The sequence below is a fragment of the Choloepus didactylus genome, chromosome Y (assembly GCF_015220235.1).
Source record: "Choloepus didactylus isolate mChoDid1 chromosome Y, mChoDid1.pri, whole genome shotgun sequence".
In the NCBI taxonomy this organism is placed as follows: domain Eukaryota; kingdom Metazoa; phylum Chordata; class Mammalia; order Pilosa; family Megalonychidae; genus Choloepus; species Choloepus didactylus.
The window spans coordinates 22,136,818-22,164,268 of NC_051335.1; the positions used below are offsets into that span (position 1 = coordinate 22,136,818).

The window sequence follows — 27,451 nt, forward strand, 5'->3', positions numbered from 1 at the left end:
TTCAGCCACTCTGGAAGTCAGTCTGGCAGTTCCTTAGAAAACTAGATATAGAGTTACCATTCGATCCAGCGATTGCACTTCTCGGTATATACCCGGAAGGTCGGAAAGCTGTGACATGAACAGATATCTGCACACCAATGTTCATAGCAGCATTATTCACAATTGCCAAGAGATGGAAACAACCCAAATGTCCTTCAATAGATGAATAGATAAATAAAATGTGGTATATACCCACGATGGAATACTACGCGGCAGTAAGAAGGAACGATCTGGTGAAACATATGACAACATGGATGAACCTTGAAGACATAATGCTGAGCGAAATAAGCCAGGCACAAAAAGAGAAATATTATATGCTACCTCTAATGTGAACTTTGAAAAATGTAAAACAAATGGTTTGTAATGTAGAATGTAGGGGAACTAGCAATAGAGAGCAATTAAGGAAGGGGGAACAATAATCCAAGAAGAACAGATAAGCTATTTAACGTTCTGGGGATGCCCAGGAATGACTATGGTATGTTAATTTCTGATGGATATAGTAGGAACAAGTTCACAGAAATGTTATATTATGTAACTTTCTTGGGGTAAAGTAGGAACATGTTGGAAGTTAAGCAGTTATCTTAGGTTAGTTGTCTATTTCTTACTCCCTTGTTATGGTCTCTTTGAAATGTTCTTTTATTGTAAGTTTGTTTTCTTTTTAACTTTTTTTTCATACAGTTGATTTAAAAAAGAAGGGAAAGTTAAAAAAAAAAAAAAAAAAACAAGGAAAAAAAAAGATGCAGTGCCCCCTTGAGGAGCCTGTGGAGAATGCAGGGGTATTCGCCTAACCCACCTCCATGGTTGCTAACATGACCACAGACATAGGGGACTGGTGGTTTGATGGGTTGAGCCCTCTACCACAGGTTTTACCCTTGGGAAGACGGTTGCTGCAAAGGAGAGGCTAGGCCTCCCTATGGTTGTGCCTAAGAGCCTCCTCCCGAATGCCTCTTTGTTGCTCAGATGTAGCCCTCTCTCTCTGGCTAAGCCAACTTGAAACGTGAAATCACTGCCCTCCCCCCTACGTGGGATCAGACACCCAGGGGAGTGAATCTCCCTGGCAACGTGGAATATGACTCCCGAGGAGGTATGTAGACCTGGCATCGGGGGATGGAGAACATCTTCTTGACCAAAAGGGGGATGTGAAAGGAAATGAAATAAGCTTCAGTGGCAGAGAGATTCCAAAAGGAGCCGAGAGGTCACTCTGGTGGGCACTCTTATGCACACTTTAGACAACCCTTTTTAGGTTCCGAAGAATTGGGGTAGCTGGTGGTGGATACCTGAAACTATCAAACTACAACCCAGAACCCATGAATCTCGAAGACAGTTGTATTAAAATGTAGCTTATGAGGGGTGACAATGGGATTGGGAAAGCCATAAGGACCACACTCCACTTTGTCTAGTTTATGGATGGATGAGTAGAAAAATAGGGGAAGGAAACAAACAGACAAAGGTACCCAGTGTTCTTTTTTACTTCAATTGCTCTTTTTCACTTTAATTATTATTCTTGTTATGTTTGTGTGTGTGCTAATGAAGGTGTCAGGGATTGATTTAGGTGATTAATGTACAACTATGTAATGGTACCGTAAACAATCGAAAGTGCGATTTGTTTTGTATGACTGCGTGGTATGTGAATATATCTCAATAAAATGAAGATAAAAAAAAAAAAGGCCAGTCTAAGCCAGGGAAACAGGGATGACCTGTCAGTCTAGAGTAATTTCAGGGGAAATCAGAAAAGTCAGAACTACTCTGGTGGAGGAAAGTCCCGTCACATATGTGGTTGCTGCTACCCCTTCTATGCCTGGCTGGTTACCCACCCAGAGGAATCAGGTGAAGGGCACCTGGAACAGAAGCAGAGGACTGAGTGGCTGACTTGGTTCTTGTCCCAATACCTCCTTCTGACATTAGGCAAATTATTTAAGCTTTCTAAGCCCCAGTTTTAACTGGCAACTCAGATTATCATGATGATCTGTTAAAATGCTTGTGAAGGTACTTTGAAAATTTAGAATTGCTGAAAAGTGTTAAGATGCTTTCAAAGAATAGGTGAAGAAAATTTGGAGTCAACAAGGAGAATTTTTCTGGTAAAATGGAACAAAGAAGTTTGATTAGGCTATCTTAACAATGAGTAAATATCAGACAAGTCCTAATTATCTCCACCTAATTAGAATTTATTTTGGTTCAAAAATATTGCTAATCTTTGATTACCTTTAACAGTTGGATACCATTGCACCTTAGGAAGCCCCTAATTAAGAATGCTTTTCTCCCTCTAGTTTACTTCCCTGCTAACTGGCTGAAAGGAACTAAAGGGTGGGGCATGGTAAAGAAGGGAGGGGTTATCATAGGAGAGGAGCACATCCTGCATCAGGAATTCTGTGCAAGTTATGCTCTTCACTTGATTTGAGGTCTTTGCTGCTTCTGTTTGGTACAAGTAAGGAAGTCTGCCTTGCTCCTAGAATCAGTTGGTTGAGTCTTTTTGTTTGTTTGTTAATAATCTGGCTTACTGATACAAATAATTGAGAGATGACCCTAAAGTTAATTTTTGTTTGTATTTGTTTTTCTTCTTCCCACCTGTGGCAGCTCAATAACACTGCTACAAAAGAATGGGTAGGGGAGAAAAAGAGTTGAAATTCAGGTCCATTTAGCAGGTCTGTTTAAAGGTTTCACGGAAAAGATCGTAAAAGGAATGGTTAAAATGTATAGAAGGGATTTATTGATAGTTTTGAATTAGCCTTCTTGTATAGTGACCATGAATTATTTAGGGCAGGCTTTATTCATTTAGCATAAACCTTAAGCTATATTTTGAAAGCAGCCAAAAGTATTTGGAAAATCAAGATGCTCAGTAACATACCTTGAGATTGTATTCTTCCTATCTGGGTATATGTGATCACTTGATTTTAAAAAGGTGGGAGCGATTCTGACTTCAGTCACATTAAATATTTGTGAATAGGCTTCTTCAATGGAAATACACTTTTAAATTGTTCTGCCCAGCAGTGAGAAATTTGCGTGCATTTTTCATATACAGGAAAGACTATTCATCAATAAACCATATTAAAAGAAAATTGCAGTCAAGGGGAATCCCTACATAACAGTTTTTACAGAGCCAGAAGAATTTTTATTTTGTTAAGAAGAGCCATCACCATCAGTATTATGCATTTTTAAACATGTCAGGCTTTTCTCAATCTAACTGCTACTTAGTTTAAAGATGTTTTTTTTTTCAGTCTTATGGGTTACATGCTCTTTGGGAATTGGCAAACAACATAAAGAAAAAAAATATTCACTTAATATACACTTTGGTTGTGTTTATAATTGGTACATTTTAAGGGAAATACTTCATCTACAATGTATCAGAAACTGTCTAATAAACTGTATGATAGCAGGGATCTTCTATTTAACAAAGGTATTATTGTTTGTGATACTTTGTAAACTTATTTCCTCTTATGTTAAATACAGGTTTTCTTAGGTTAAAAAAATATCAGGCTCTGATGCTAGACAGCTTTATGCCATGAAAGTATTGAAGAAGGCCACACTGAAAGGTAAGTGCTGCTGTTATTTGTAATGTGTGTGTAGTGTAAACAAACTGAAATTTCTGAATAGATTTCATATGACTCCTGGGCCATTAACTTTATGTTCTGAATCTATTCCTTTACTGTCTTTAAATTGAGACTTTCTCTTAGTAAATTTTTCCTATTGGACTAGGAATCATATGGCTAGTGAGAAGCAGAGTTGCCATATTATTATAAGAAGTATTGTAAATTCAGCTTGGGCTTTAGGCAAGTAGAAGTTTGGAGGCCTAAAATTGGGTTTGATTCATCTTCAAATTGATATAATTATTTTAATGCTTCAAAAAATCTAGATTTACTGGGTACAAAATAACTTTTATTCTAAGACTTAATCATCTTGACTTTTGGTCTCCAAATAAATTTTTATTCTGAGCCTGTGAGTCTGACAAATCAAATGTAGCATTTGGCTCTTCTAGGTAAAAAGTCTTTTAAAAGAAATTGTACATAGGTGTTAAAATTCTTTAATCTTCCTTGAATTTAGTAGTATCACTTATTTTACCATCTAATCTCTAAATGTTTTGTGTATTGATTCCTAATATCAAGTTTTTCCTCTTCAGTTCACCTGTAATCTCTGAAGCCTTTAAAAATATTCTGGAAGGACTATTTGCACGATTATTTACTGTTTCTGATGTTATTCTTACTATTTAGTTACCCACCCTGGATATTATCATTATCCAAAAAAACTTAACCTTGTCTGTAAACATTGTCCTTTCTTCCAGTCTTTTCAGTGTATTTTCTGTCCTATGCAATCTCTACCCTATGGCATACCACTTAACTTCATTCTTGCTAGGACCAGGGAATTATATCTGCAGTGTCCTAACTTTACATCACCAGTTTTATGACTTTATTCTCATGAATCCCATGTTATAAAACTGCATAGATGGAACTTATATGAGAGGGTTCATTCATAAAAGCAACAAAAGTAAAGTTTGTTTTCATGTATTTAACAGAGTTTGTGTTACATGTAATGTATGCAAAGGAAACTGCAAAACTCTGAAAAATCAAAGTGTTATCAGAAAAGGGAATAAATGCCCGATTCCTTTTAGAGTAGGCTAAATATTAAGAATCTGAATTCTTCTCTAGCTCTCCAGTTCACTTAATATCAAAACTCCAGTTGCATTTTTCTTGAAATGTAACAAAATGATTCACAATTTCACTTGAGAAAAGATATATCTTTGAGTATTCTGAAAAAGAATAATGAGATGAGAACAAGTTCTGTCAGGTATTAAAATGTATTTAAAGCAGCAATAATTCTGTGTGTTTTATTGAGGAGAATATTACAGACATACAGACCAGTGGAACAAAATTGTACAAAAAGGATTATTTTTTCAAATTTTTAATGTATTTGTTGCAAGAATATTGAGTCCCTGCTGTGCTATATGACAAAGCAGATAATGTAGAACCCATGGGAGAATTAAGTAATTGTTTAATAAATTTTGTTTGAAATCCTGCTGAGCAACCTGGAAAAAAATTAGAGTCCTCTCTTAAACTATACTACAGTAAATACCAATCTATCTGAATTCTAAAACTTAACACATATAAGAAACTTGCAGAAGGGTTATTGAGTAAATTACAAATGTGACAGTACAAAAAATTCAACCTTTTGTACAATAAAAAATAGTATAAGTTGGAAAACAGACAGGAAAATATTTGCCTCAAATATTACAAAATATTAATATAGGGAGTTGGTTACAGGGCTCCCACTGGCCAAATCAGGGACAGTTTGAGCATTGCAATAATCAGTGATATTGAGAGGTTGTAAACCACTGAAGAAAGTAAGACTCCGTGAGTCTATATTGATAAAAATTAAAGAAATTAATTTATATCAATTAATGGGGAGAAGGGAAAGCTCTTCCTTGCAGTAGAATTCCAACTAGTAAATGTAAAGAGGATGATGGAGTTAGGAATTGAGAAGAAATAACATTACATCTTCCACAAAAAGGATTTCAGAGTAAATTTTACACAAGGTGGTAAAATAATCACTCTTTGGGAAAATGTTCAGTTTTGCTGATACTCAAAGAAATACATATTAAGATAGTGAGTTACTGTTTCATATGATGGCAACAGAAATTGGAAAGCAGTTTTGCAATAAATACAAAGAACCATTACCATTGCTAATTTAATCAGAGGAAATCATCTCAAAGAAGGAAATCGTGTGCTTGAAAATTCTTGTTGCAACAGAATTTACAATAGTAAGAATTTAGAAATCACAAACATTGAAAAACGGGAATGTTTATAAAATTACAGTATCCACTTAATAGGATATCATTGAAAAGCATTTTAAATATCACAAAAATTAACTTAAGGAAAATATATAACTAGAGCAAATTTGTCTACTACAAGTATGTAAAATTATATAGACATAAGATATTGAAGGGATCCTAGAAAAGTAAAAATATTTGATTTATCAGAAGTGTAGGCTACTAGATAATTCTTAATAGGTTTTTAAATTTAACCTTTATTTTAATCAAGTACCTGTATAGTCTTAAAATGTAAAATAGCAGTGTCTTACCCACCATCCTCCCTATTGCAATTCTTGACCCCCAAAGGCAATTAACTTTCATCTTTTTAGCTGCTGCTGCTTCCATTTACCTTCATATTTATTTCCTTGTATTGCAATTCCTTGATTGTTTTCACTTAGAGACATATCTATTAATTTTTGAACATAGAAAATTAGGATTAAGTTCTTTATACTACCACCAGTACACAATTCCCTTTTTTTATCCTCCCGATAATGTTTTCATTATTATAGCTTTATAAAAATTGTTCTTAGCTGAGCCAAATAGTATACCAGAGTCACATTTCCTTCACATTTTTCCTGTATTAGATCTCTTTTCCTATATTCTGTATGTACCTTTTTTCTCAACTTACTTTCTAGTTTCAGTAGAACACATCTGCCAGTAGTTCCAACCTCAGAAAGGATGAAAGGACAGTAAATTCTTTGTGACCTTGCATGTCTGAAAATGCCTTACTTCTACCCCCTCACTTACTTTATAATTTGGCTGTGTATACAATTCTAGGTCAGAAATAATTTTCCCCCAGATGTTTGAAGGCATCACTTCCATTGTCTTCTAGTTTCCTGTGTTCAAATATGAAGTTTATTGCCATTCTGATTCCCAGTGCTTTGTGTGTGAGCTGCTTTTCCTCTTGGGAAGTCTTCACTCTTTATCCCTGATATTCTGAAATTTATGTAGTGGTATTCTTCACTGTATATTTTTTATAGTTTTCATCATATCAGATATGGGGTGGTCTCTTTCAATCTAAAAACTCATTTCTTCAGATTTGGAAAAATCTTTGTCATTTTCTGGCTATTACTCTTTGGATATGTTGGGCCTCCTAGATTATTCCTGAATTTTCTAATTTTTCCCTCTCCTATTTTCCATTTTTGTCTCCTATTTTCTGGGAAATTTCATCAACTATCTTCTAACACTTCTATTGAGCTTTTTACTTCTACCATCCATTTTTTAAATTCCTAGATTTTCCTTGTTCTCTGATTATTCCATATTTTAAAACTTTTTGTTAGGGAAAATGCCAACATTTGCAAAAAGAAACAGAAAGAATATAGTGACACCCCATATACCCTTCTCTCTGCTTCAGCATTTATTGACTTACGGTCAATTTTTTTAATCTATGTTCTCCTTCTTCCCCACTATTTTGATTTGCTAAAGTGCTGGAATGCAATATACCAGTAATGGGTTGGCTTTTTCAATGGGGATTTATTAGGTTGCCAATTTACAGTTCTAGGGCCATGAAAATGTGCAAATTAAGGCATCAAGAGGTAGATACCTTCTCTGAGTAAAGACCAATGGCATCTGGGATTTCTCTTTCACATGGGAAGGCACATGGTGACATCTTCTGGTCCTTCTTCTCCTGGGTTCTGGTTTCAAAATGGCTCTCTCCAAAATGTCTCTGGGTTTCTGTCTCTCTTAGCTTCTCCTGTGGGTCCTTCTTGCTTCTCCCATGGTGTTTTCTTTCTAAGCTCTCTCTCCATGACCTCTCTTGGAGGACTCCAGTAAAGGATTAAAACCCACCTTGAATTGGGTAGGTCACATCTCTACGGAAACAACCTAATCAAAAGTTCCCACCCATGATGGGTCTGTCCCCACAAGATTCGATTAAAAGAACATAGGTGAGATAGATTCGTTAGCTTACTCCTTTCTGCCCGTGGACGCTGCTGAGGAAACATCGTTGAATTCTTTCCTCCCACTGCTGTCATGTCTAAGTCAGAGTCTCCTAAAGAGCCTGAACAGCTGCGGAAACTTTTCATTGGGGGGCTAAGCTTTGAAACAACTAGTGAAAGTCTGAGGAGCCATTTTGAGCAATGGGGAATGCTGTGTGGTAATGAGAGATCCAAACACCGAACGCTCCAGAGGCTTTGGGTTTGTTACGTACTCTACTGTGGAGGAGGTGGATGCAGCCATGAATGCAAGGCCACATAAGGTGGATGGAAGAGTTGTGGAACCAAAGAGGGCTGTCTCAAGAGAAGACTCTCAAAGACCAGGTGCCCACTTAACTGTGAAAAAGATCTCTGTTGGTGGCATTAAAGAAGACGCTGAAGAACATCACCTAAGAGATTATTTTGAGCAGTATGGGAAGATTGAAGTAATTGAAATCATGACTGACCGAGGTAGTGGCAAGAAGAGAGGCTTTGCTTTTGTAACCTTTGACGACCATGACTCTGTGGATAAGATTGTCATTCAGAAATACCATACTGTGAATGGCCACAACTGTGAAGTAAGAAAAGCCGTGTCTAAACAAGAGATGGCCAGTGCTTCATCCAGCCAAAGAGGTCGAAGTGGTTCTGGAAACTTCGGTGGTGGTCGTGGAGGTGGTTTTGGTGGGAATGACAACTTTGGTCGAGGAGGAAACTTCAGTGGTTGTGGCGGCTTTGGTGGCAGCCGAGGTGTTGGTGGATATGGTGGCAGTGGGGATGGCTACAATGGATTTGGTAATGATGGAAGCAGTTTTGGAGGTGGCAGAAGCTACAATGATTTTGGCAGTTACAACAATCAGTCTTCAAATTTTGGACCCATGAATGGAAGAAACTTTGGAGGCAGAAGCTCTGGCCCTTATGCTGGTGGAGGCCAGTACTTTGCCAAACCACGAAACCAAGGTGGCTATGGTGGTTCCAGCAGCAGCAGTAGATATGGCAGTGGCAGAAGGTTTTAATTACTGCCTGGAAACAAAGCTTAGCAGGAGAGGAGAGCCAGAGAAGTGACAGGGAAGCTACAGGTTACAACAAATTTGTGAACTCAGCCAAACACAATGGTGGCAGGGCCTAGCTGCTACAAAGAAGACATGTTTTAGACAATACTCATGAGTATGGGCAAAAAAAAAAAAAAAAACATGAGGACTGTATTTGTGACTAATTGTATAACAGGTTATTTTAGTGTCTGTTCTGTGGAAAGTGTAAAGCATTCCAACAAAGGGTTTGTTTTTTTTTTTCATTTTTATTGAGATTGTTCAGATACCATACAATTATCCAAAGATCCAAAGTGTACAATCACTTGCCCCTGGGTACCCTCATACAGCTGTGCATCCATCACACTTAATTTTTGTTCAATTTTTAGAAACTTTTCATTACTCCAGACAAGAAATAAAGTGAAAGATGAAAAGAGAAAAAAAGAAAAGGAAACTCTAACCTCCCCTATCCCTAACCAACCCCCCTCAATTGTTGACTCCTAGTATTGATATAGTACGTTTGTTACTGTTTATGAAAAAATGTTGAAATACTACTAACTGTAATATATAGTTTGTAATAGGTATATAGTTCTTCCCTATATGCCCCTCTATTATTAACTTCTAATTGTATTGTCATACATTTGTTCTGGTTCATGAAGTGATTGCTAGTATTTGTACAGTTGATCATGGACATTGCCCAGCATAGGATTCAGTTTTATACATTTCCATCTTTTGACCTCCAACTTTCCTTCTGGTGACATATATGACTCTGAGCTTCCCCTTTCCACCTCATTCACACATCATTTGGCTCTGTGTTATTCTCACATCTTGCTACCAACACCCCTGTTCATTTCCAAACATTTAAGTTCATCCTAATTGAACATGCTGCTCACACTAAGCAAGAGCATCTACATTTCTTCCACAAGGCAGGAGGGAGAGTCATAGAAGGTAGAGAGGCAAAAGAAAGAGGAAACAAAAAAATGACAGCTAGGAAGCAGCAAAAGGAAAAATAACCTTAAATCAAAGTAGAATAAAGAATCAGACAATACCACCAATGTTAAGTGTCTAACATGCCTCCCCTATCCCCCCCTCTTATCTGCATTTACCTTGGTATATCACCTTTGTTACATTAAAGGAAGCATAATACAATGATTCTATTAGTTACAGTCTCTAGTTTATGCTGATTCCATCCCTCCCCCAATGCCTCCCCATTTTTAACACCTTGCAAGGTTGACATTTGCTTGCTCTCCCTCGTAAAAGAACATATTTGTATATTTTATCACAATTGTTGAATACTCTAGATTTCACCAAGTTACACAGTCCCAGTCATTATCTTTCCTCCTTTCTTCTGTGTCTCACATGCTCCCCATCTTTCTCTCTCAACCATATTCATAGTTACCTTTGTTCAGTGTACTTACATTGTTGTGCTACCATCTCCCAAAATTGTGTTCCAAACCACGCACTCCTGTCTTCTGTCACCCTGTAGTGCTCCCTTTAGTATTTCCTGTAGGACAGGTGTCTTGTTTGTCACAAAGTCTCTCATTGTCTGTTTGTCAGAAAATATTTTGAGCTCTCCCTGATATTTGAAGGACAGCTTTGCTGGATACAGGATTCTTGGTTGGCGGTTTTTCTCTTTCAGTATCTTAAATATATCACACCACTTTCTTCTTGCCTCCATGGTTTCTGCTGAGAGATCTGCACATAGTTTTATTAAGCTTCCTTTGTATGTAATGGATTGCTTTTCTCTTGCTGCTTTCAGGATTCTCTCTTTGTCTTTGACATTTGATAATCTGATTATTAAGTGTCTTGGTGTAGGCCTATTCATATCTCTTCTGTTTGGAGTATGCTGTGCTTCTTGGATCTGTAATTTTATGTCTTTCATAAGAGATGGGAAATTTTCCTTAATTGTTTCCTCTATTATTGCTTCTGTCCCCTTTCCCTTCTCTTCTCCTTCTGGGACACCAGTGATACGTACATTATTGTACTTTGTTTCATCCTTGAGTTCCCGGAGACGTTGCTCATATTTTTTCATTCTTTTCTCCATCTGCTCCTTTGCATGTAGGCTTTCAGGTGTTTTGTTCTCCAGTTCCTGAGTGTTTTCTTCTGCCTCTTGAGATCTGCTGTTGTATGTTTCCATTGTGTCTTTCATCTCTTGTGTTGTGCCTTTCATTTCCATAGATTCTACTAGTAGGTTTTTTGAACTTTCAATTTCTGCCGTATATATGCCCAGTGTTTCCTTTACAGCCTCTATCTCTTTTGCAATATCTTCTCTAAACTTTTTGAATTGATTTAGCATTAGTTGTTTAAATTCCTGTATCTCAGTTGAAGTGTACGTTTGTTCCTTTGACTGGGCCATAACTGTGTTTTTCTTAGTGTAGGTTGTAATTTTCTGTTGTCTAGGCATGGTTTCCTTGGTTATCCAAATCAGGTTTTCCCAGACCAGAACAGGATCAGGTCTCAGAGGGAAGAAATATTCAGTATCTGGTTTCCCTGAGGGTGTGTCTTAGAAAATTACTCCGCCCTTTGATGCCTCGGGTCACTGTGCTTTTCTGCCCAGCAGGTGGCGCCTGTTAGCCTATAATTCTTGACTGGTGTGAGGAGGTATGGCCGTGTTCCCCCAGGCTCTGGGGTCTGGTTCTGAATGGAAAGGGCCCCACCCCTTTCTTCCTAGAGAAGACAGAGCCCCCAGGTGGAGGTCATTAGCATTTCAATGGTCTCGCTCTCTGCTTGTGCTGTCTCCACCCTTGTCCGCTTCACAGCCCTGGAAACTGAAAATGACTGGGGCTTTCTCCACTGAGCCAGAAAAGAAACAGATAGTCCCCTTCAGACCCAGTCCAAGGCAACCCTCCGGCTCTCCCAGGTCAGTCGTCACCCAAAGCCTCTGTCTGTTTTTTGGGGCTGTGTACCTGTAGTGAGCAGTTCACACTTGCTACTTAAAACCCCAGTTGGAGCTCAGCTGAGCTGTATTCGCTTGCTGGGAGAGAGCTTCTCTCTGGCACCACAAGGCTCTGCAGCTCGGGCTATGGGGGAGGGGGTCTCCCAACCTGGTTCCGCAGGTTTTACTTACAGATTTTATGCTGTGTTCTCGGGCATTCCTCCCAATTCAGGTTGGTGTATGATGAATGGATGGTCTCGTTTGTCCCCCCGCAGTTATTCTGGATTATTTACTAGTTGTTTCTGGTTTTTGTAGTTGTTCCAGGGGGACTACTTAGCTTCCACTCCTCTCTATGCCACCATCTTGCCCGAGTCCCCACCAACAAAAGGTTTTAATGTAGATTTTTTTTTGCACCCATGCTGTTGATTGCTAAATGTAATAGTCTGATCATGACGCTGAATAAATGTGTCTTAAAAAAAAAAAAAGAACATAGGCTTCTCTGGGATACATAATAGATTCAAACCAGAACACCTACCTTTGTTATTTCAAAGCAAACCCCAGACACTGTATAATTTTTTCCCATAAATATTTCAGCATTTATCTCTAAAAGATAAAGACTTTTAAAAGAAATAATACCACCCTATTATTATACCTTTAAAATTAACATTAAAATATCCAGTGAGTGTTCAAATTTCTAGTTGTCCCTAATGTTATAATTCATTCTCTTTTCAGTTTGTTTGAATCAGGATCCAAATAAGGTCTATACTTTGCAATTGCTTGATGTCTCTTAAGTCTTTTAATCTTTAAACTCTGTTGCTATTTCTTTTCTTTTTTATTTTGTAATTTATTTGTTGAAGATAAGCTTACTACAGTCCCTCCCTCCTCCCCCTTTTAAAGCTTCTTGTTCTTGTTTCATGGATTCCTATCTTCTTTCCTTTCTCAGAGGATATAAATTACAAGGTTGGGTTTTGTTTTAAGTTTTCTTCTGTTTCTTACGTTGTTTCCCTTTATTCCTTTTTTCTGTTTATTTTCATATGTTTTTCATGTTAGAGCCTTTCCTCAATTGTCTGGGGGTCTTTGCTGTCCGGTCCTTATTTAAGAGTGAGGTACTAAAATACTGGTTGGAAAGGGTTCCTGTGGCACGAAATTGCTTATTTCTCATTGGCTTCCTTCCCTTAGGCTTAGATTGCAGGTTTCTCTGATCTGTTATGTTAACCACTTACTCATCTTATTGTTACTGCTTCTTCTCCTGTTCTTTGCCCTTGTGAGTTTTTGCATAATTTTCCCATTATTGTCATTTCAGTGGAGTTTTGGAAGAAAGGAGAGAGTACAACATCCATGTTTAACCAGAAGTTGGTTTTCCCGTTTTAAAGTTCATATTAATACTATAAGTGGAGTCAACATGAAGTCAGTGACATTAGGCTGAGTTTATGGGGCTTTTGTCCTACTAAAGTGGTCTTTGGCCTTCAAAGGTTTGTAAATCGTTGCTTAAAACAGTTTCCTAATACACAATCTTAGAAACATAAACAGTATTTCTTCTTGCTCACTCTCATGTTCTAGTCAAGGAAGATTTAAATCTAATAACTTCTAAATAAGAAAAATTATTTCACAGCAATGTTGTTGCTTTGCCAGCATGAGTCAGTATTAACCAATTCTATTTTAGGGACTAGCGTTTAACTACCAATATAAAACATGCTTTCTTCTGAACCAGTGTATACTAATCAAAATTCCTGAGTATAGGTTGATTTATATTTGTCACTAGGTCTTTACAAAAGCAAAAGAAACCAGATTAGAATTTTTACACAATCCTATTTCAGACAAAATGAAGGAATTCTTTAGTGAGTGAATTTGGCTGCTCATTTTCAGCTAAACAAAGCCCTCATCAATGTTACAAGGAAAAGCTAAAAAGAAAACTATCTCATAAGATAATCATAATCAAATCATCTTGTTCTGGCCCCTTATTTTCTAAAGGAGTAAATGGGAAGTCCTTGAGAAATTAAATTATTTCGCCAAGGTAATTTACCTAGCTATTAGCATAGCCACTAAATTATAGTTCTTCACTCCCAAATAATTGTTCTTTTCATTGTGAGTATATTTTTGCTAGTTTCCTGAGCAGAGGAGTGATTTTAAAATGGTAAACTTCGTAAGTTTTGTATAGTTATTGAAAAAGGTAGAAATTTAGAATTCAACATATATTTTAAAGATCACTTTTCATTTCTAAAATGCTCCTTTGTGGGACAACGGTGGCACGACTGGAATATAGTTATTACTTAACAAAATGTAAAATTATTTCCTCCCCAGTGCATTTATTAAGTGATTAGTTGACTGATTAGATCATTTTTGCAAATTCCTTTCCTAAGTAAATGGTGGCTGAAACTTTAAGCGTAATGAGCATATTTGTATTTTTTTAGATGTTTAAATTCTAAGGTGGAACTTTAAATAAAAATAACAGACACAAAAAGAAAATCAAGACAAAATTTATTCTTTTATTTTAGGTGATGTTCACAGAAGAAGATGTCAAATTCTACTTGGCTGAACTTGCACTTGCTTTAGATCATCTTCATAGCCTGCGAATGATCTATAGAGACTTAAAACCAGAAAAGTAAGGAATTGTGCTACTAAGTTGAATACAATGTAGTATTATTTATGAGATAATAAAATAATTTAATAGAAGCCCCACAAGTATTGGATTAGAGTGCCTGTGTTTCATACCTATGCTAACACGATGTATTCTCAGACTTTTCTGATCTCTGTTAATTGAAAGATGTTATCTTGCATTGATTTTTTATTTTTAATGAAGTTGAAATCTTTGTTCATATGTTTATTGGCAGTTTGTATTTTTGTGTGAAATCTCTTCATGGTCTTTGCCTATTTTTCTCTTGAGATGTTACTTTTTCTCATTGATTTGTAAAAGATCTTTACAAATTAAGATTTTTAACCATTTGATCATCATTGCAAATATATTTTCCAGTTTGTCTTTTAATTTTAAATTTGTTATTTTAACCTACACAATTATTTTTTTCTCAGTGAGAAATTTCCTTATGATTTCTTCTGTTACTTTTACTCTTAGAAAGGCTTTCCAAACCCCATCATCAGATATTTTTCTTTTAATATTATACTTTTAATATTTAACTTTTAACTACATCAGAAATTTTTTAGTATGAGAGACTGTGTAGAGTTAACCCTTTCCCCAAAACATTATTTATTGAAAGTTTTCTTCTTCGCATAATTCTAAATTTTAAGAGCAAACTGCACAAATATCCCATAACTCTTAAAGTAGCAGTTATTAAGAAGCTGATATTATTTAAGTTGCATATACTTCTGTGTTTCAGTTTGCCTATGTGTATTATTTACCAGTTGGAGTAAGAAAGCTTTTTTCTTTTTTAAGTATAAAAAGAGCCTTGCTCTATCAAAAAAATTTAATAACTTTGTATATCAAAAAATATTATACATTATGTGATGTATAATTCACATACCATATCATTCATCTATTCAAAGTGTACAATTCAGTGGTTTTTAGTATATTCACAGAGTTCTGCAACCAACATCTTTATCAAAAATTTTGCATGTTGCTTACTTTAAAATGTTACATGCAAAAGTTAAAACTATAATTGCAATAGGAAATAGAGAAATGCTGCTTTGGAATCTTGATGAGGGATCATTTAGAAATTGTTTTGCTTTCATGTTTTATGTTTGTTTTCTGTATATTTTGTTTTCAGGTAAGTTTTATATGGTTCTATTTTTATTCCCCAATTAATTACTCAGTTTCTCTCATTTTCCCAACTTCTAATTACCATGACATAAAATATAATTCCTGGTGAGAATAAATATTCAATATATCGTCTTTACAAGAAAAAAATTGCCATGAACATAAGATTAAATATTCGTAAGAAAAATATGTTAGTGTTTTATATCGCTTGATTAAACATATTTGTTATAGACCATTGTGTTAGCACTGGTCATAATATCATGTATAAAGCATGGGTTGAATAACATCAAATGGAGGTAAGATCACTTATAGTGAGATTGTTCACATAAGTATCTACATGATTCTGTTAACTTGAAATAACATTTAATTGGGAAATGATTCAAGTAAATACCATTAAATTCAATTTGGGAAAATTTAAAAGTTTTAGACCAAATGTTTTATGGACTGTAAGGGGTTTTCCAGATTCTTTTAAACTAGAACTCTGTTATAAGAAATATTGCTAAAAATAAGTGTTGAAAGGGAACCTTGCTTTTTGAAAGTAATACACTTGACTTTTTCTTTCAAATATAAAGTGTGAACATGGTTATCTTAAAAGAATATAAATGCTGTAGAAGGCATAAGTAATGCCCTTTTAGCCGTATTTTCTTTGTTCTTTTTTTTCTTCTCAAAAGTATAAAGAATGATTTGAAGTTTGTTTTGTTTTGTTTTAAAACTGTCTTTTGTTGTATTTATTAGACAGTGGACTAAAATACCTAGCAAGAAATAAAATTGTTGGCCTACAGCTTGATACTTACTTCTTTCTATGGCTCCTAAATTAGTGGCATTACTCTCCACTCAAATAGCTGCTCAAGCCAGAAACCTGAGCGCCTGTCTCCATTAGTTCTCCTTTATCATGACCCATATCTAAGAGCTCACTAAATGTCTTTTATTTTTCTCTCTAAATTGTTTTCTAAATTCGTAGGTGTGATTACCTCTATTCCTGCATGCATATAAACCTTGTGTGATGTCCTTTGTCCTTGGGAAGAAGTGCAAACTATTTGGAATGCCTTGTGAGGCCCTTTGCAGACTAACCCCAACCTACCTGAGGAACCTCGCCCATTTGTTCAACAAATGTTTCTTATTTATATTCCACAAGACACTGGGCTACAAAAGTGAATAAGGTCACAACCATCTAGGAGCTCATTGTTGACTGGGAAAGAGAGAAAACACTAGAGAGTGTATACAGAGAATGGATGGGTCACTGAAAGAAAAGGAGTGAAGGATGGTATGAAAGGTGATATTTTGATGAGAAGTGAATTGTGTAGGCCATGTCAGAAGAAAAGAAAATCTAGGAAAGAATGACTGAGTCACATGCCTTTAAAATGACCAAGAGAATGAAAACTCCAGTCGATTTGACTTAATTGTGTGGACCCTCTCTCTATTGTGAGCAAGCACTAGGTAGTTAAACTAGGCCGTTTAACTAGGCCACCTCTTCGGAAAGACATTAGAAAGTGCAGCTTGGAAGAATATATGTTTTGGAGTTCTTTTCCTAATAGTTTATAGGTCCCTCTGGCACATTAATACAAGTTTATGGCTTTGCCTTTGGGATTTTGTTATATGTGTATGTATATATATATACAAAAAATAAGTATTTTCTTCTTTTACCTTTGCCTTCTTATTCACAACTTCAAGTGATATTTTAGAATGAATGTGTGGTGGTCTGATACTTAAGGATGTATCCATTTAGTGGCTTTAAAAGGTTTTCTGACTTTCTCTTTCAGCATACTTCTCGATGAAGAAGGTCACATCAAGTTAACAAGTAAAAATCTTCATTTTATTAAAAGTATTCTTTCCTACCCTATATCATTTCCTTTAAGGTTGATTATGGAACAAATATTGAGTAATGCATTATTCGTACTAAAAACTTGGAATTTTAAAATAATGTAAATGTTGGAACTTGAAGTTTAAAAATTTCATGTGCAAATTATTGTAGAATATTTAATGAATTTGATATGTATTTTGGCAGATTTTGGCCTAAGCAAAGGGTCTATTGACCATGAAAAGAAGGCATATTCTTTTTGTGGAACTGTGGAATATATGGCTCCAGAAGTAGTTAATCGTCGAGGTCATACTCAGAGTGCCGATTGGTGGTCTTTTGGTGTGTTAATGGTAAGGTTTTGGGTTGTTTAGTTTAGTTTTGTTTGTTATATGAGGATCAGCAGTGAATGTTATGAGAGAGAACTGGTGTTTATATTTTCTGTATTTTGTAGAATATGTAATAACTAACCAAGAAAAATTATCACATGCAGTGTGGAAGGAGCACATCACTTGCTTCCATCTCTTCTTAATTTGAAAAGGCACAAATGTATTACCCTGTATTTTCTGCAAATAGTAACAATTAACAAGATTTACTCTATGGGAAAACCTGGTTCAGAAATCTATTAATAAGTGACTCTTAAAAATAAAATAAGTTCATATGAAATTGGCATATCTGTAAAATTTTTCACACACGTATACTTTTAAATTGCCATTTAAAATATGATTAATTTCTGCAAAAGAACTATAGCTTGGTTGTCTTTCAAGAATCATCAAGAATTTCAGTAATGAGTGGTAGAAATATAAATCACCTGTTTGTTTTATTATGTAGCATTTTTAGAAGATTTAGTTGTAATTAATGTGAGGCCTTGTGATTTTATACTTAGTGGCTAATACCATTGGTGATTTTACTTTTTTATAGTTTGAAATGCTCACTGGTACACTACCTTTCCAAGGGAAAGATCAAAAAGAAACAATGACTATGATTCTTAAGTAAGTACTCCCTAATGTGTATATTTTGATGAGGTTTAAAAATAAATGCCTCATACTAGAAAATGAGGTTTTACAATGTTGGCTATAGTGTAAGAAATAACTAAGAAATCATCAATATTTTATGGTTTAAATAAGAAAAAACACCAGAGATTTAAAGTGCTCTTACATCTTTGTGTTAATGGTGAAATATTGAAAGTGTTACCTTTGAGATTGAGAATATGACAAGAATGCCCATTGTTCCACTTATGATGACATTGTCTTGGAGGTCTTAGCCAGTAACATAAGGCAAGCAAAAGAAGTAAGGTATGGAATTTAAAAAGAAGACATTTAGATAACATAACTATGTAGATAGAAAATCCAAAATCTTCATGTAATTCCAAAGGGTTGTTATTAGAGTTTAGCAAATTTGAAATTAGTAAGAGTTTTACAAATTTAGCTTTAGCTGAATGCAAGGTCAATAAACAAAAGTCTATTTCATGCCTGTATGCTAGCAACAAACAGAAAATGGAATTTTTAAAAAAGATAATGTTTACAATAGTATCAAAAAATATCAAATACCTAGAATTTACTTTCCTTGTATTGTTTCCTTTTGCATCTGGAAATCAATGTCAACCTGCTTCTCTTATGGCTTTCTACTCCTATTTCATAGAAGCTGTCTTCCTGCTTCTTATGGAAAATGCAAAGCAGCATTTAAAATATTTTTGGCTTCCATATTAAATCATTTTCAGATGTCTACTTTACTCCTAAATCTTTAGAAGACTTTGGAACGATGTTTCATTTCTCTAGTTCTTCATATTTTGTTTGGAGTTTTACTTTGGATTTATCTCTAGTTTAATCACTCCGAAATGCAATGAGCTTCATACAGAGTTTGTTTTCCAAAAATACAAGGAATGTGGATTACTTTAGGCTCCATTCATTGTCTACTTGGGCTGCCAGATAAACCCTGCAGGAAGAACCAAGAATAAGACTGATGTTCGTATCCAAACAGCAAGTTATCATAATAAGCAACTGTTAGGGATTAAATTTCATGTCCCCCACAAAAGGCATCTTCAGATCTCAACCCCCAGTCCTGTGGGTGTGAACTCATTTGTAAATGTCTGAAAATGTTAAGCTGTGCCCAAACAGCAGTCTTAATCCAAAATGGCTGAAGCACTTACACAGAAAGGAAATTGGACATGGAAGGAGAAAGCATGGGGAACAACAGAAGCTGAACATCAACAGAACCCAGAAGAGAAAGGAGAAGATGTCACCATGCGCATTGCCTGTGATAGAAAAGCCAATGAACCCGAAAGATTGCCAGCCAGATGGATGATATTTATTCCAGGAGGAAGCCAGTCTTCTAGCTTCTAAAACTGAGAACCAATAAATTCATGTTTGTAAGGAAAAAAAAAAAAAAAAAACCTAGGAAAACTTATGTAAGACCTCTATGCAGAAAATTAGAAAATTCTATTTAGACAAATTAAGACTGAAATAACTTGGAATGATATGCCATATTCACACTATGACAGACCCAGTATTGTAAAAATGTCAGTTCTATACACAGTCATTGGCTAATAGAAATAAATTGGAAGCCACATACATAATTTGGAATTTTCTAATAGCCACATTAAAAAAAGTAAAAAGAAACAGTTGAAATTCATTTTAAAAATATATTTTATTTAAGCCAACATATCCAAATTGTTTCAGCATGTAATCAAAATTTAAAAATAGAGAAATATTTTACATTTTTTTTCATAATTATTCTTTGAGATATGGTGTGTATTTTATACTTTTAAACTTTGAAGAATATCAGATTTAGGATGGGAACATGAATTTAGTGTTAGACATGTTGAATTCAAGGTACCTGTGAGATAGCCAAGCGGGAACATTAATTGAAGCTGTTGGACTCTTGAACTTAAAGGTGTGGTCTTAATTGGAGAGAGCAATTTAGGAGTCATAACATTTCAATGCCAAATGAAACCATTTATATGAGAGAGGAGAGGGGCCCAGAGTCCTGAGAAATGCCAGCATTTAGGAAAGACCACAGTGAATCTTTTGTTTACTCTCCCATGTTAAATTAGATACTCCCTACTGTTCCCTTAGTACTCTTTCCATATGTCCTTCTGAATTCGTCTCTTAATATACTAATATACTACTATATCTATATACATATCCATCTGTCCCACTGAAACATGTAGTGTCTGAACTCAGTAACAGCTCACTGAATAATAATTGGATATATTTCTGAAATAGAAATTTTTCTGCTAGCCATTTTCACCAGTTCTGTTATTATTTTCATACTTACAGGATCATTGGCTTCCTTAATTTGTAGGTTGGGAAAAAGAATAAAATTATATATTAGAGCTGAAACAGACCTTTAAACTTACCCAGGCCAGTGGTTTTCAGACCCTGTGCCACAGAGTCTTAAATGTTCCACAGACCTCTTGCCCACCAGCTCCTCTTCTCTGCAGGGGCTGTTAAAGGGAATGGGAGGGAAAAAAATGGGCATGTGAAGCAAATGTTCTTTTAGTGATTTTAAATGTTGAGCTTCTTAAATTCCTTTTGAAAACAGAGTTCCAAGGTTACAGTGTGGGAGCCTTTGGTGTATAACGTCCAGTCCTTTTGCTTATGAATAAGTGGTAACAGCCCAAAGGAATTAACTTTTCTGAGGTCACAGAGTTCTTAATAGAGCCAGAACTGAGGCTCAGATGCTCTTACTCTTAGTGTAGTGCTCTGTGCAAAATTCTGAAAACTGAGAAAGTTCATTAGAAGATTATAGACTAAAATTCTGATGTGTTCACACAAAAACCTATACATGGATGTTCGTAGCAGCTTTATTCATAATAGCCCCAAACTGGAAACAATCCAGATGTCTTTCAGCAGGTAAATGGATAAACAACCCATGGTACATCCATAGTATGGAATACTACTCTGCAAGAAAAAGGGATGAGTTATTGATACTTGCAACAACTTGGATGAATCTCAAGGGAATTATGCTGAGTGAAAAAAAGCCAACCCCTAAAGGTTACATGCTGTTTGATTCCATTTATATAACATTCTTGAAATGACAAAATTATAGAAAAGGAGAATAGATAAGTAGTTGCCAGGAGTTAGGGAAGAGGGGTGTGCAGGGAAGTGGATTTGATTATAAAGGGGCAACACATGGGATCCTGGTGGTGATGAAATGTTCAGTATCTTTATGGTGGTGGTGGATACAGGAACCTACACATGTAATAAAACCACATAGAGTTAAACACCCATACACAAATAAGTGCAGGTAAAACTGGGGACATCTGAATGAGATCACTGGATTGTATCAATGTCATCCATAGTTTTGCAAGATATTACTATTGGGGGAAACTGGGTAAAGGTCACAGGGTCTCTGAATTATTTCTTACAACTGGGTATGAATCTACAGTTATCTCAAAGTAAAAAGTTTACTTTTTAAATGTTTAAAAATAAAAATATAGATACCCCCCAAATAATTTTATTATGTGGATTTATGTAGAGCCAAACTTGGGATGCCACAGTTTTTGAGTCCTGAAGCCCAGAGTCTTTTACGAATGCTTTTCAAACGAAATCCTGCAAACAGATTAGGTAAAAATTTTAATTTTGTTTCTTTTGTGTGCATTTTTTTGGGGGGGTGGGTATTTGGTTTTGTTTGGGGATTATGAAATATTAAGAGAAATATTAAAAGTAAAGACTAAGCAAGTATTCCTCCTTTAAATAAAATTACCATTTAATCACATTCTTGATAGGCGCAGGACCAGATGGAGTTGAAGAAATTAAAAGACATTCGTTTTTCTCAACGATAGACTGGAATGTAAGTGTAAAATGAAAACTTGCTTTGAAATATTTTTTATAGCTAACACATCTGTAAGTCTCTCTTTTTTTTCCTCCAGAAACTATACAGAAGAGAAATTTACCCACCTTTTAAACCTGCAACTGGCAGGCCTGAAGATACATTCTATTTTGATCCCGAATTTACTGCAAAAACTCCCAAAGGTAAGGAGAAAACATGAAAACCCAAACATAAAGCAGTATATGTATTTTTTTCTTGTTCGATCAGAAAATCATTTCCAGTATAGCTCTTTATTCTAGCCTCGTATCTCCCCTTTGCACCATAGCCCTGCCACAATAACTAGATAATTAGCAAATCCTTTTCAGTTTTATAGCAGTTAAGGTCCTTATTTAAAAACAACAAAAAACACACACAGGAAAACCATAGGTCTCTGCAACACAGCAAACCCTATTGTAAATGATGGACTATAGTGAGTACTACAATTATTAAAATGTTCTTTCATGAGTTGTAAGAAATGCACCACACAAATGCAAGATGTTGATAATAGTGTGGTATGTGGGAACTCTATATTTTATGCATGACTTTTCTGTAAACCTATAACTTCTTTAATTAAAAAAAATCCTTATTAAGTTTTTTAGCAAATTATGTTGTACCTTATTTTCCTTATCTTTTGTGATCACAAACCTTATTATAGTAGTATGAAGGTACCTCTGTGCATGTTGATCTGTGGCATTTCAGATTCATTGTTTCCAGTTTTATTTATGAATTCAATAGGTATGCATAAATGTTATACTACTTATATGGAAATATTGGTTGTACATTATTTAGCTGTTTTTATGTGAAACACTCTTCACTGTAAATAATGCTTTTTAAAACTCTTAATTATAGGTGGTAATTTGGAAGTACTTGTAAAGTTCAAATTCCAAACATATCTTAAACTTCATATAAGCTGTGATAACTTCAGAATTATTCATATCCTGTATCATGCTTTATCCTGAAATTGCATAAACAGTGACTTATAGAGGAGTAAGCTTTGCAAATGGTAACCTGTATTTCATTAATCGGTGTGTGTGTACATAATGCTGTGAATGTATGCAGTATCAGGCAATCTTAGAAATATAGACCAATACGTGAACGAAACTTTATCAAATACATGACTGGTCATATACTTTGAGTTGAAGATATATGGCAGTGTTTTACATGTTTTCTCAATTCAATTTATCCTGATAGAGGAAAATTCACAGAATAGAGCAGTTCTGCATTGCTGTCTGGTCAGGTAGATACAATATTGGGCAGCACAGAAAAATAAAATTTCCATCATTGCAGAAAGTTCTATTGGGCAATGCTAATTTAGACTCTTAATCCAGTAATTCATTGATTTATTATATTCTTCGAGTTATTTAGCTATTTTCTAGGTTCTGAGAAACTAGGATGCTAAGAGTTGCAATGGCAATAAAAGATCAGGACAGATCTGGTACAGTGCCTCACTGAGGTATCCTGGATTACAAGAGGGATATACTGGGTACCTGAGAAGTAGAATTCCAGAATAAGTGAGGAAGGTTATAATGTCAACACTTCTTCCCTTAATTATCTTTCAAAGGAATTTCTTAGTAACTTATTCTTTTCAGATTCACCTGGCATTCCACCTAGTGCTAATGCACATCAGCTTTTTAGGGGATTTAGTTTTGTTGCTGTCACTTCAGATGATGAAAGCCAAGCTATGCAGACAGTTGGTGTACATTCAATTGTTCAGGTGAGTGAATGTCCAAATAATTTTAAATTTGAAATGTTGTAAGATATGGTTCATTGTGTAAATAATTAAATTGGGTTTTATCTGCAGACTTTGAGCAGTTTAAAATACTTTTTATATCATTAGAATGGAAATAAACTTTACTCTTAGAAAATTCCTGTCATGTCTTTGGAAATGCTGCATGAACCAAAACCCTGGATACCTATCTGACTTGAATGTGAATTTCTAAAACACTTGGATAAGCATCAGCATCTTGTCTGTCCCCTCTCTTAGGCCTCAAAACATTTATCAGCCTGGTTTTTTCATCCTCTGCCTCTGTCAGGTCAGCTATGATGGACTGAGCTCTCCTGGTTCCCTGATGCCTTAGAACAGGGGTCAGCAAACTTTCACTGTAAAGACCCAGATAATAAATATTTTAGGCATTGTGGGCCATAAGATCCTTGCCACAGCTACTCAATTAAACTACTTCAATTCTGCCTTTACAGCACAAAAGCGGCCACAAATCTTGTATTTTACGCATGATTGTTCTGTATACCTACAACTTCTCTATTTAGAAAAATTGTTTTAAGCCACCACAGACAGTATGTAAATGAGTGGGTATGGCTGTGTGCCCATAAAACTTTATTTACAAATACAGGCAATGAGCCAGATTTGGCCCACAGGTCATAGTTTGCCGTCTCCCCCCCCCCCGCCTTAGAAAGATATAAGAAATAAAAATAAACTCAAATCTTAAGTTTTCCAGGTTTTGTGTACTTGTTCTTTTGGGGCCCCCATTGTCATTAGGTATAAATAGTTATGGATACTGCCTCAGGGTGTCCCCTACCTCATTATCCCATCTGTTTATCAGAGTTGGAGAAAAAGTGGGTAAAGACCACAGAAACGGGTTTCTAGGTGTGGGTATGTGTTTGTAACAGGAGACTGGATTAGTAAAGAAGATATTATTAGAGGAACACGACTAGTAGTACTGTTAGATTTGTTATTTCTTCCCATCCTAGTATCATGGAAGGATAAATTGAATTCATCTTCCTAATCATAGAAGAAACAAGTTATTTCTTTTGAAGCATCGAATTGTTTTTAGGGTATAATTAGTGCTTGAATTTGCTTGATGATTAAGTTGTTTTTGCTCTATAAAGTTTTTTTCCACAAGTGGGTCATTCTGCTTTCCATTTTCTAGAAAATCAGTTTAAACGCTGGCTTTTAAACAAAGTTCACACTGAAGTAGTTGTCCCTTTTATTATGGCAAGCACATGAATGTAAGGCAGATTTTTAAATTACGACTTCTGTATGTAACATAGAAATGACAAACTACATTTATTCTATGGATTTCAGGTTTTAACCCATATGAGACCCATGGAAGTAGAGGTTCTCATATCAGTATAGCCAAGGACAGCACAACTTCCCTCAGCTGTTTATGGAACCAAGAATTTGCTGTTCATCATCCTACCGCATGTTATTACTTCTCAACCTATTAACAGCTTATTTAGCAGATATTGTATTAAAGCTATGACTTTAGGGTGAAGAAAGGAGGGCCTGGCTTATGGATAGTCCAAAATGATGACACTTATTACATTATTTTATTTAATCCTCACCATTATCCTCTGAGAAAACAGATTCAAGATTATACAGCCTTTAAGTGGTGCATCTGAGACAAGAATCTAGATGTTCCAATTCTGAATCCCCCTAAATCTGTTCTTCTATATCAGAGATTTTCAAACTCCTTCCCGTTTGCAAAGGTACTTCAAAGACCTATAGCCAGTTGGGGAGAGGACTGGGGCTGAATCACAGACAAGGCTATAGGTCCCATTGTTAAGTAGCTCTGCTTTTTCTGTCATATGTATTCTATTTTTTCTTTTCAACATAAGCTTTTTAAAAAGGCATATTTCTTTCCATGCATTTTATTGTAGACACTTCTAAAATATGCAGTTATAGAAGAATAAATGCTATAAAGATTCATTTTTATTTTTACTGATGTTCATTTATATTTGTAATTTATAGTTAACATCAGCAGTACATGCTGAGTGACATAGTCTCTATTATGAAATGCATCAAAGTCAATACTGAACTACTCTTCAATTTATAATTTTGTTTGTAGCAGTTGCACAGGAACAGTATTCAGTTTAGTGATGGGTATGAAGTAAAAGAAGATATTGGAGTTGGCTCCTACTCTGTTTGCAAGAGATGTATACATAGAGCCACAAACATGGAGTTTGCAGTGAAGGTAAATATTTTTTAATTTGAAATGAAATTCTCATAGTTCTTATTCATGCATATCAATACCAATTTTAAATTAGATTCTTCTTCTTTGGTAAATGTGTCTTTTGTTATAAAAAGTTATGGTAAATTTAAGTATCTGGCTAAGTGATCTTTGGGATCTTAATCTTGGAACCATGGATTCCACCGTGGGCTCCAGGTAAGGTGGCTATGCATCCAGTTTGCACAGGGCAATATCAGTTTATGCCCAACATAATTTTTAATAGCACCCCTTTTACTCTCAAAATTCCCCCATATTTTGGTCAGGGTGTCAGGGGATTCCTCAAAATTGCATGCAAAATTTTGTATGTTTATGTTTTTCTGGCCAAGACATTCATACCTTCCTTCACATTTGAAAGGATCTGTGAATAAGAATGAGAACCACTATCATAAAATCTATTATAATTATCCATTTTAACTTCATCAAGTGTCCTAGAACAGTAAGAATTTTCTAAGCCAAGAAGCCAAGGCACATAGCTCTATGATAAATTTGCATTTCAAACATTTAGCTGTAAGTGAACAAATACTATATTTAAGTTTCTGCCTTTTTACTTTTTGGGTTGCAGCCTCTGCTCTGCCATCTCAAGCAATTTAAATAATGTCTACAGCTTTCAACTTATTTTGAACCTTAGAACTAGTTTATAAGCATGAGCAGCTCATGTTTAGTTTGTGGGAGATTGACATTAATTGTTATTACTATTGTAGACTTCATTGTAATTGCTTTAAAAAGTCATCAATTTATATAAGACTTTCTGTGGGGTGTAAGGATGAACCACAGAAATATATTTCAATTTGCTGTTCTACTGATAGCTCTTACTGAAATTTGGGGTATATTAACAATTTTCAATTGTTCACATGAAAGGAGAGAGGAGGAATAATGTACTTGGTAGACCATTTAAGGATGTATCTTGCCTTCATAAACACATCAGAAAAAGCAACAATCCCCTAAGGCCTCCTATGAATTACAGAAGCCAAGGGCTCTATGCCCAAATCCTTGAGAATATCTTCAAGCTAATGACAGATACTTGTAACTTAAAAGAGATTCATGACACTAACCCCAGCACAGCTGGATTTTACTGAAATTACTACACATCTGAGGTCCACAAATACAAGTATAGATATAATATAAGCTGGGCTCAGGTCAGCAGATCAAGAGAGCATGCTGCCAAAAATTAACAATCCAAGTGTGTTCTGGTTTTCAAAAGACTATCTCACTTGAGTTTACATGTCTATTCCCTATACCTCTCCTCTTAAGCACCCATTTGTGTTATTCCACACTATCATTTGCAGTTAATTACAGTGGACACCTGTATGTTTGACTTCCCTGTTCTCCAAATATACAACTGTTTGACAGCTAAATCCATTTCAAGTAGAAAATTGGGCTCATATTAAGAGTTAGGTGGCTGGAGTGTTCATACATTCAGTGTATACATTAATTACTAAGCTGTTTTAAAATTGAAAATATAAAGGTCACAAAATGTGTTTCAGACTACCCTTTGGAAAAAATGGAAGGAAAACTTGA

The 27,451-nt window shown here is 35.4% G+C and overlaps 1 protein-coding gene and 1 pseudogene across 1 annotated transcript in view; both read left to right on the forward strand.

Moving 5' to 3' along the window:
• The first annotated feature begins 7,810 nt into the window (after window positions 1-7,810).
• LOC119524159 lies at window positions 7,811-8,765 on the forward strand (annotated as a pseudogene).
• Window positions 8,766-14,150: 5,385 nt separating this feature from the next.
• The window catches only part of LOC119524042 (ribosomal protein S6 kinase alpha-3-like), a 34,626-nt gene continuing 21,325 nt past the window's right edge, over window positions 14,151-27,451 (forward strand). Inside the window, 9 exon segments of the mRNA XM_037822715.1 lie at window positions 14,151-14,254; window positions 17,122-17,159; window positions 17,367-17,509; window positions 18,078-18,148; window positions 21,636-21,724; window positions 21,886-21,950; window positions 22,030-22,132; window positions 23,558-23,682; window positions 25,772-25,897. Of these exon segments, the coding sequence (XP_037678643.1) occupies window positions 14,151-14,254; window positions 17,122-17,159; window positions 17,367-17,509; window positions 18,078-18,148; window positions 21,636-21,724; window positions 21,886-21,950; window positions 22,030-22,132; window positions 23,558-23,682; window positions 25,772-25,897 (864 nt within the window).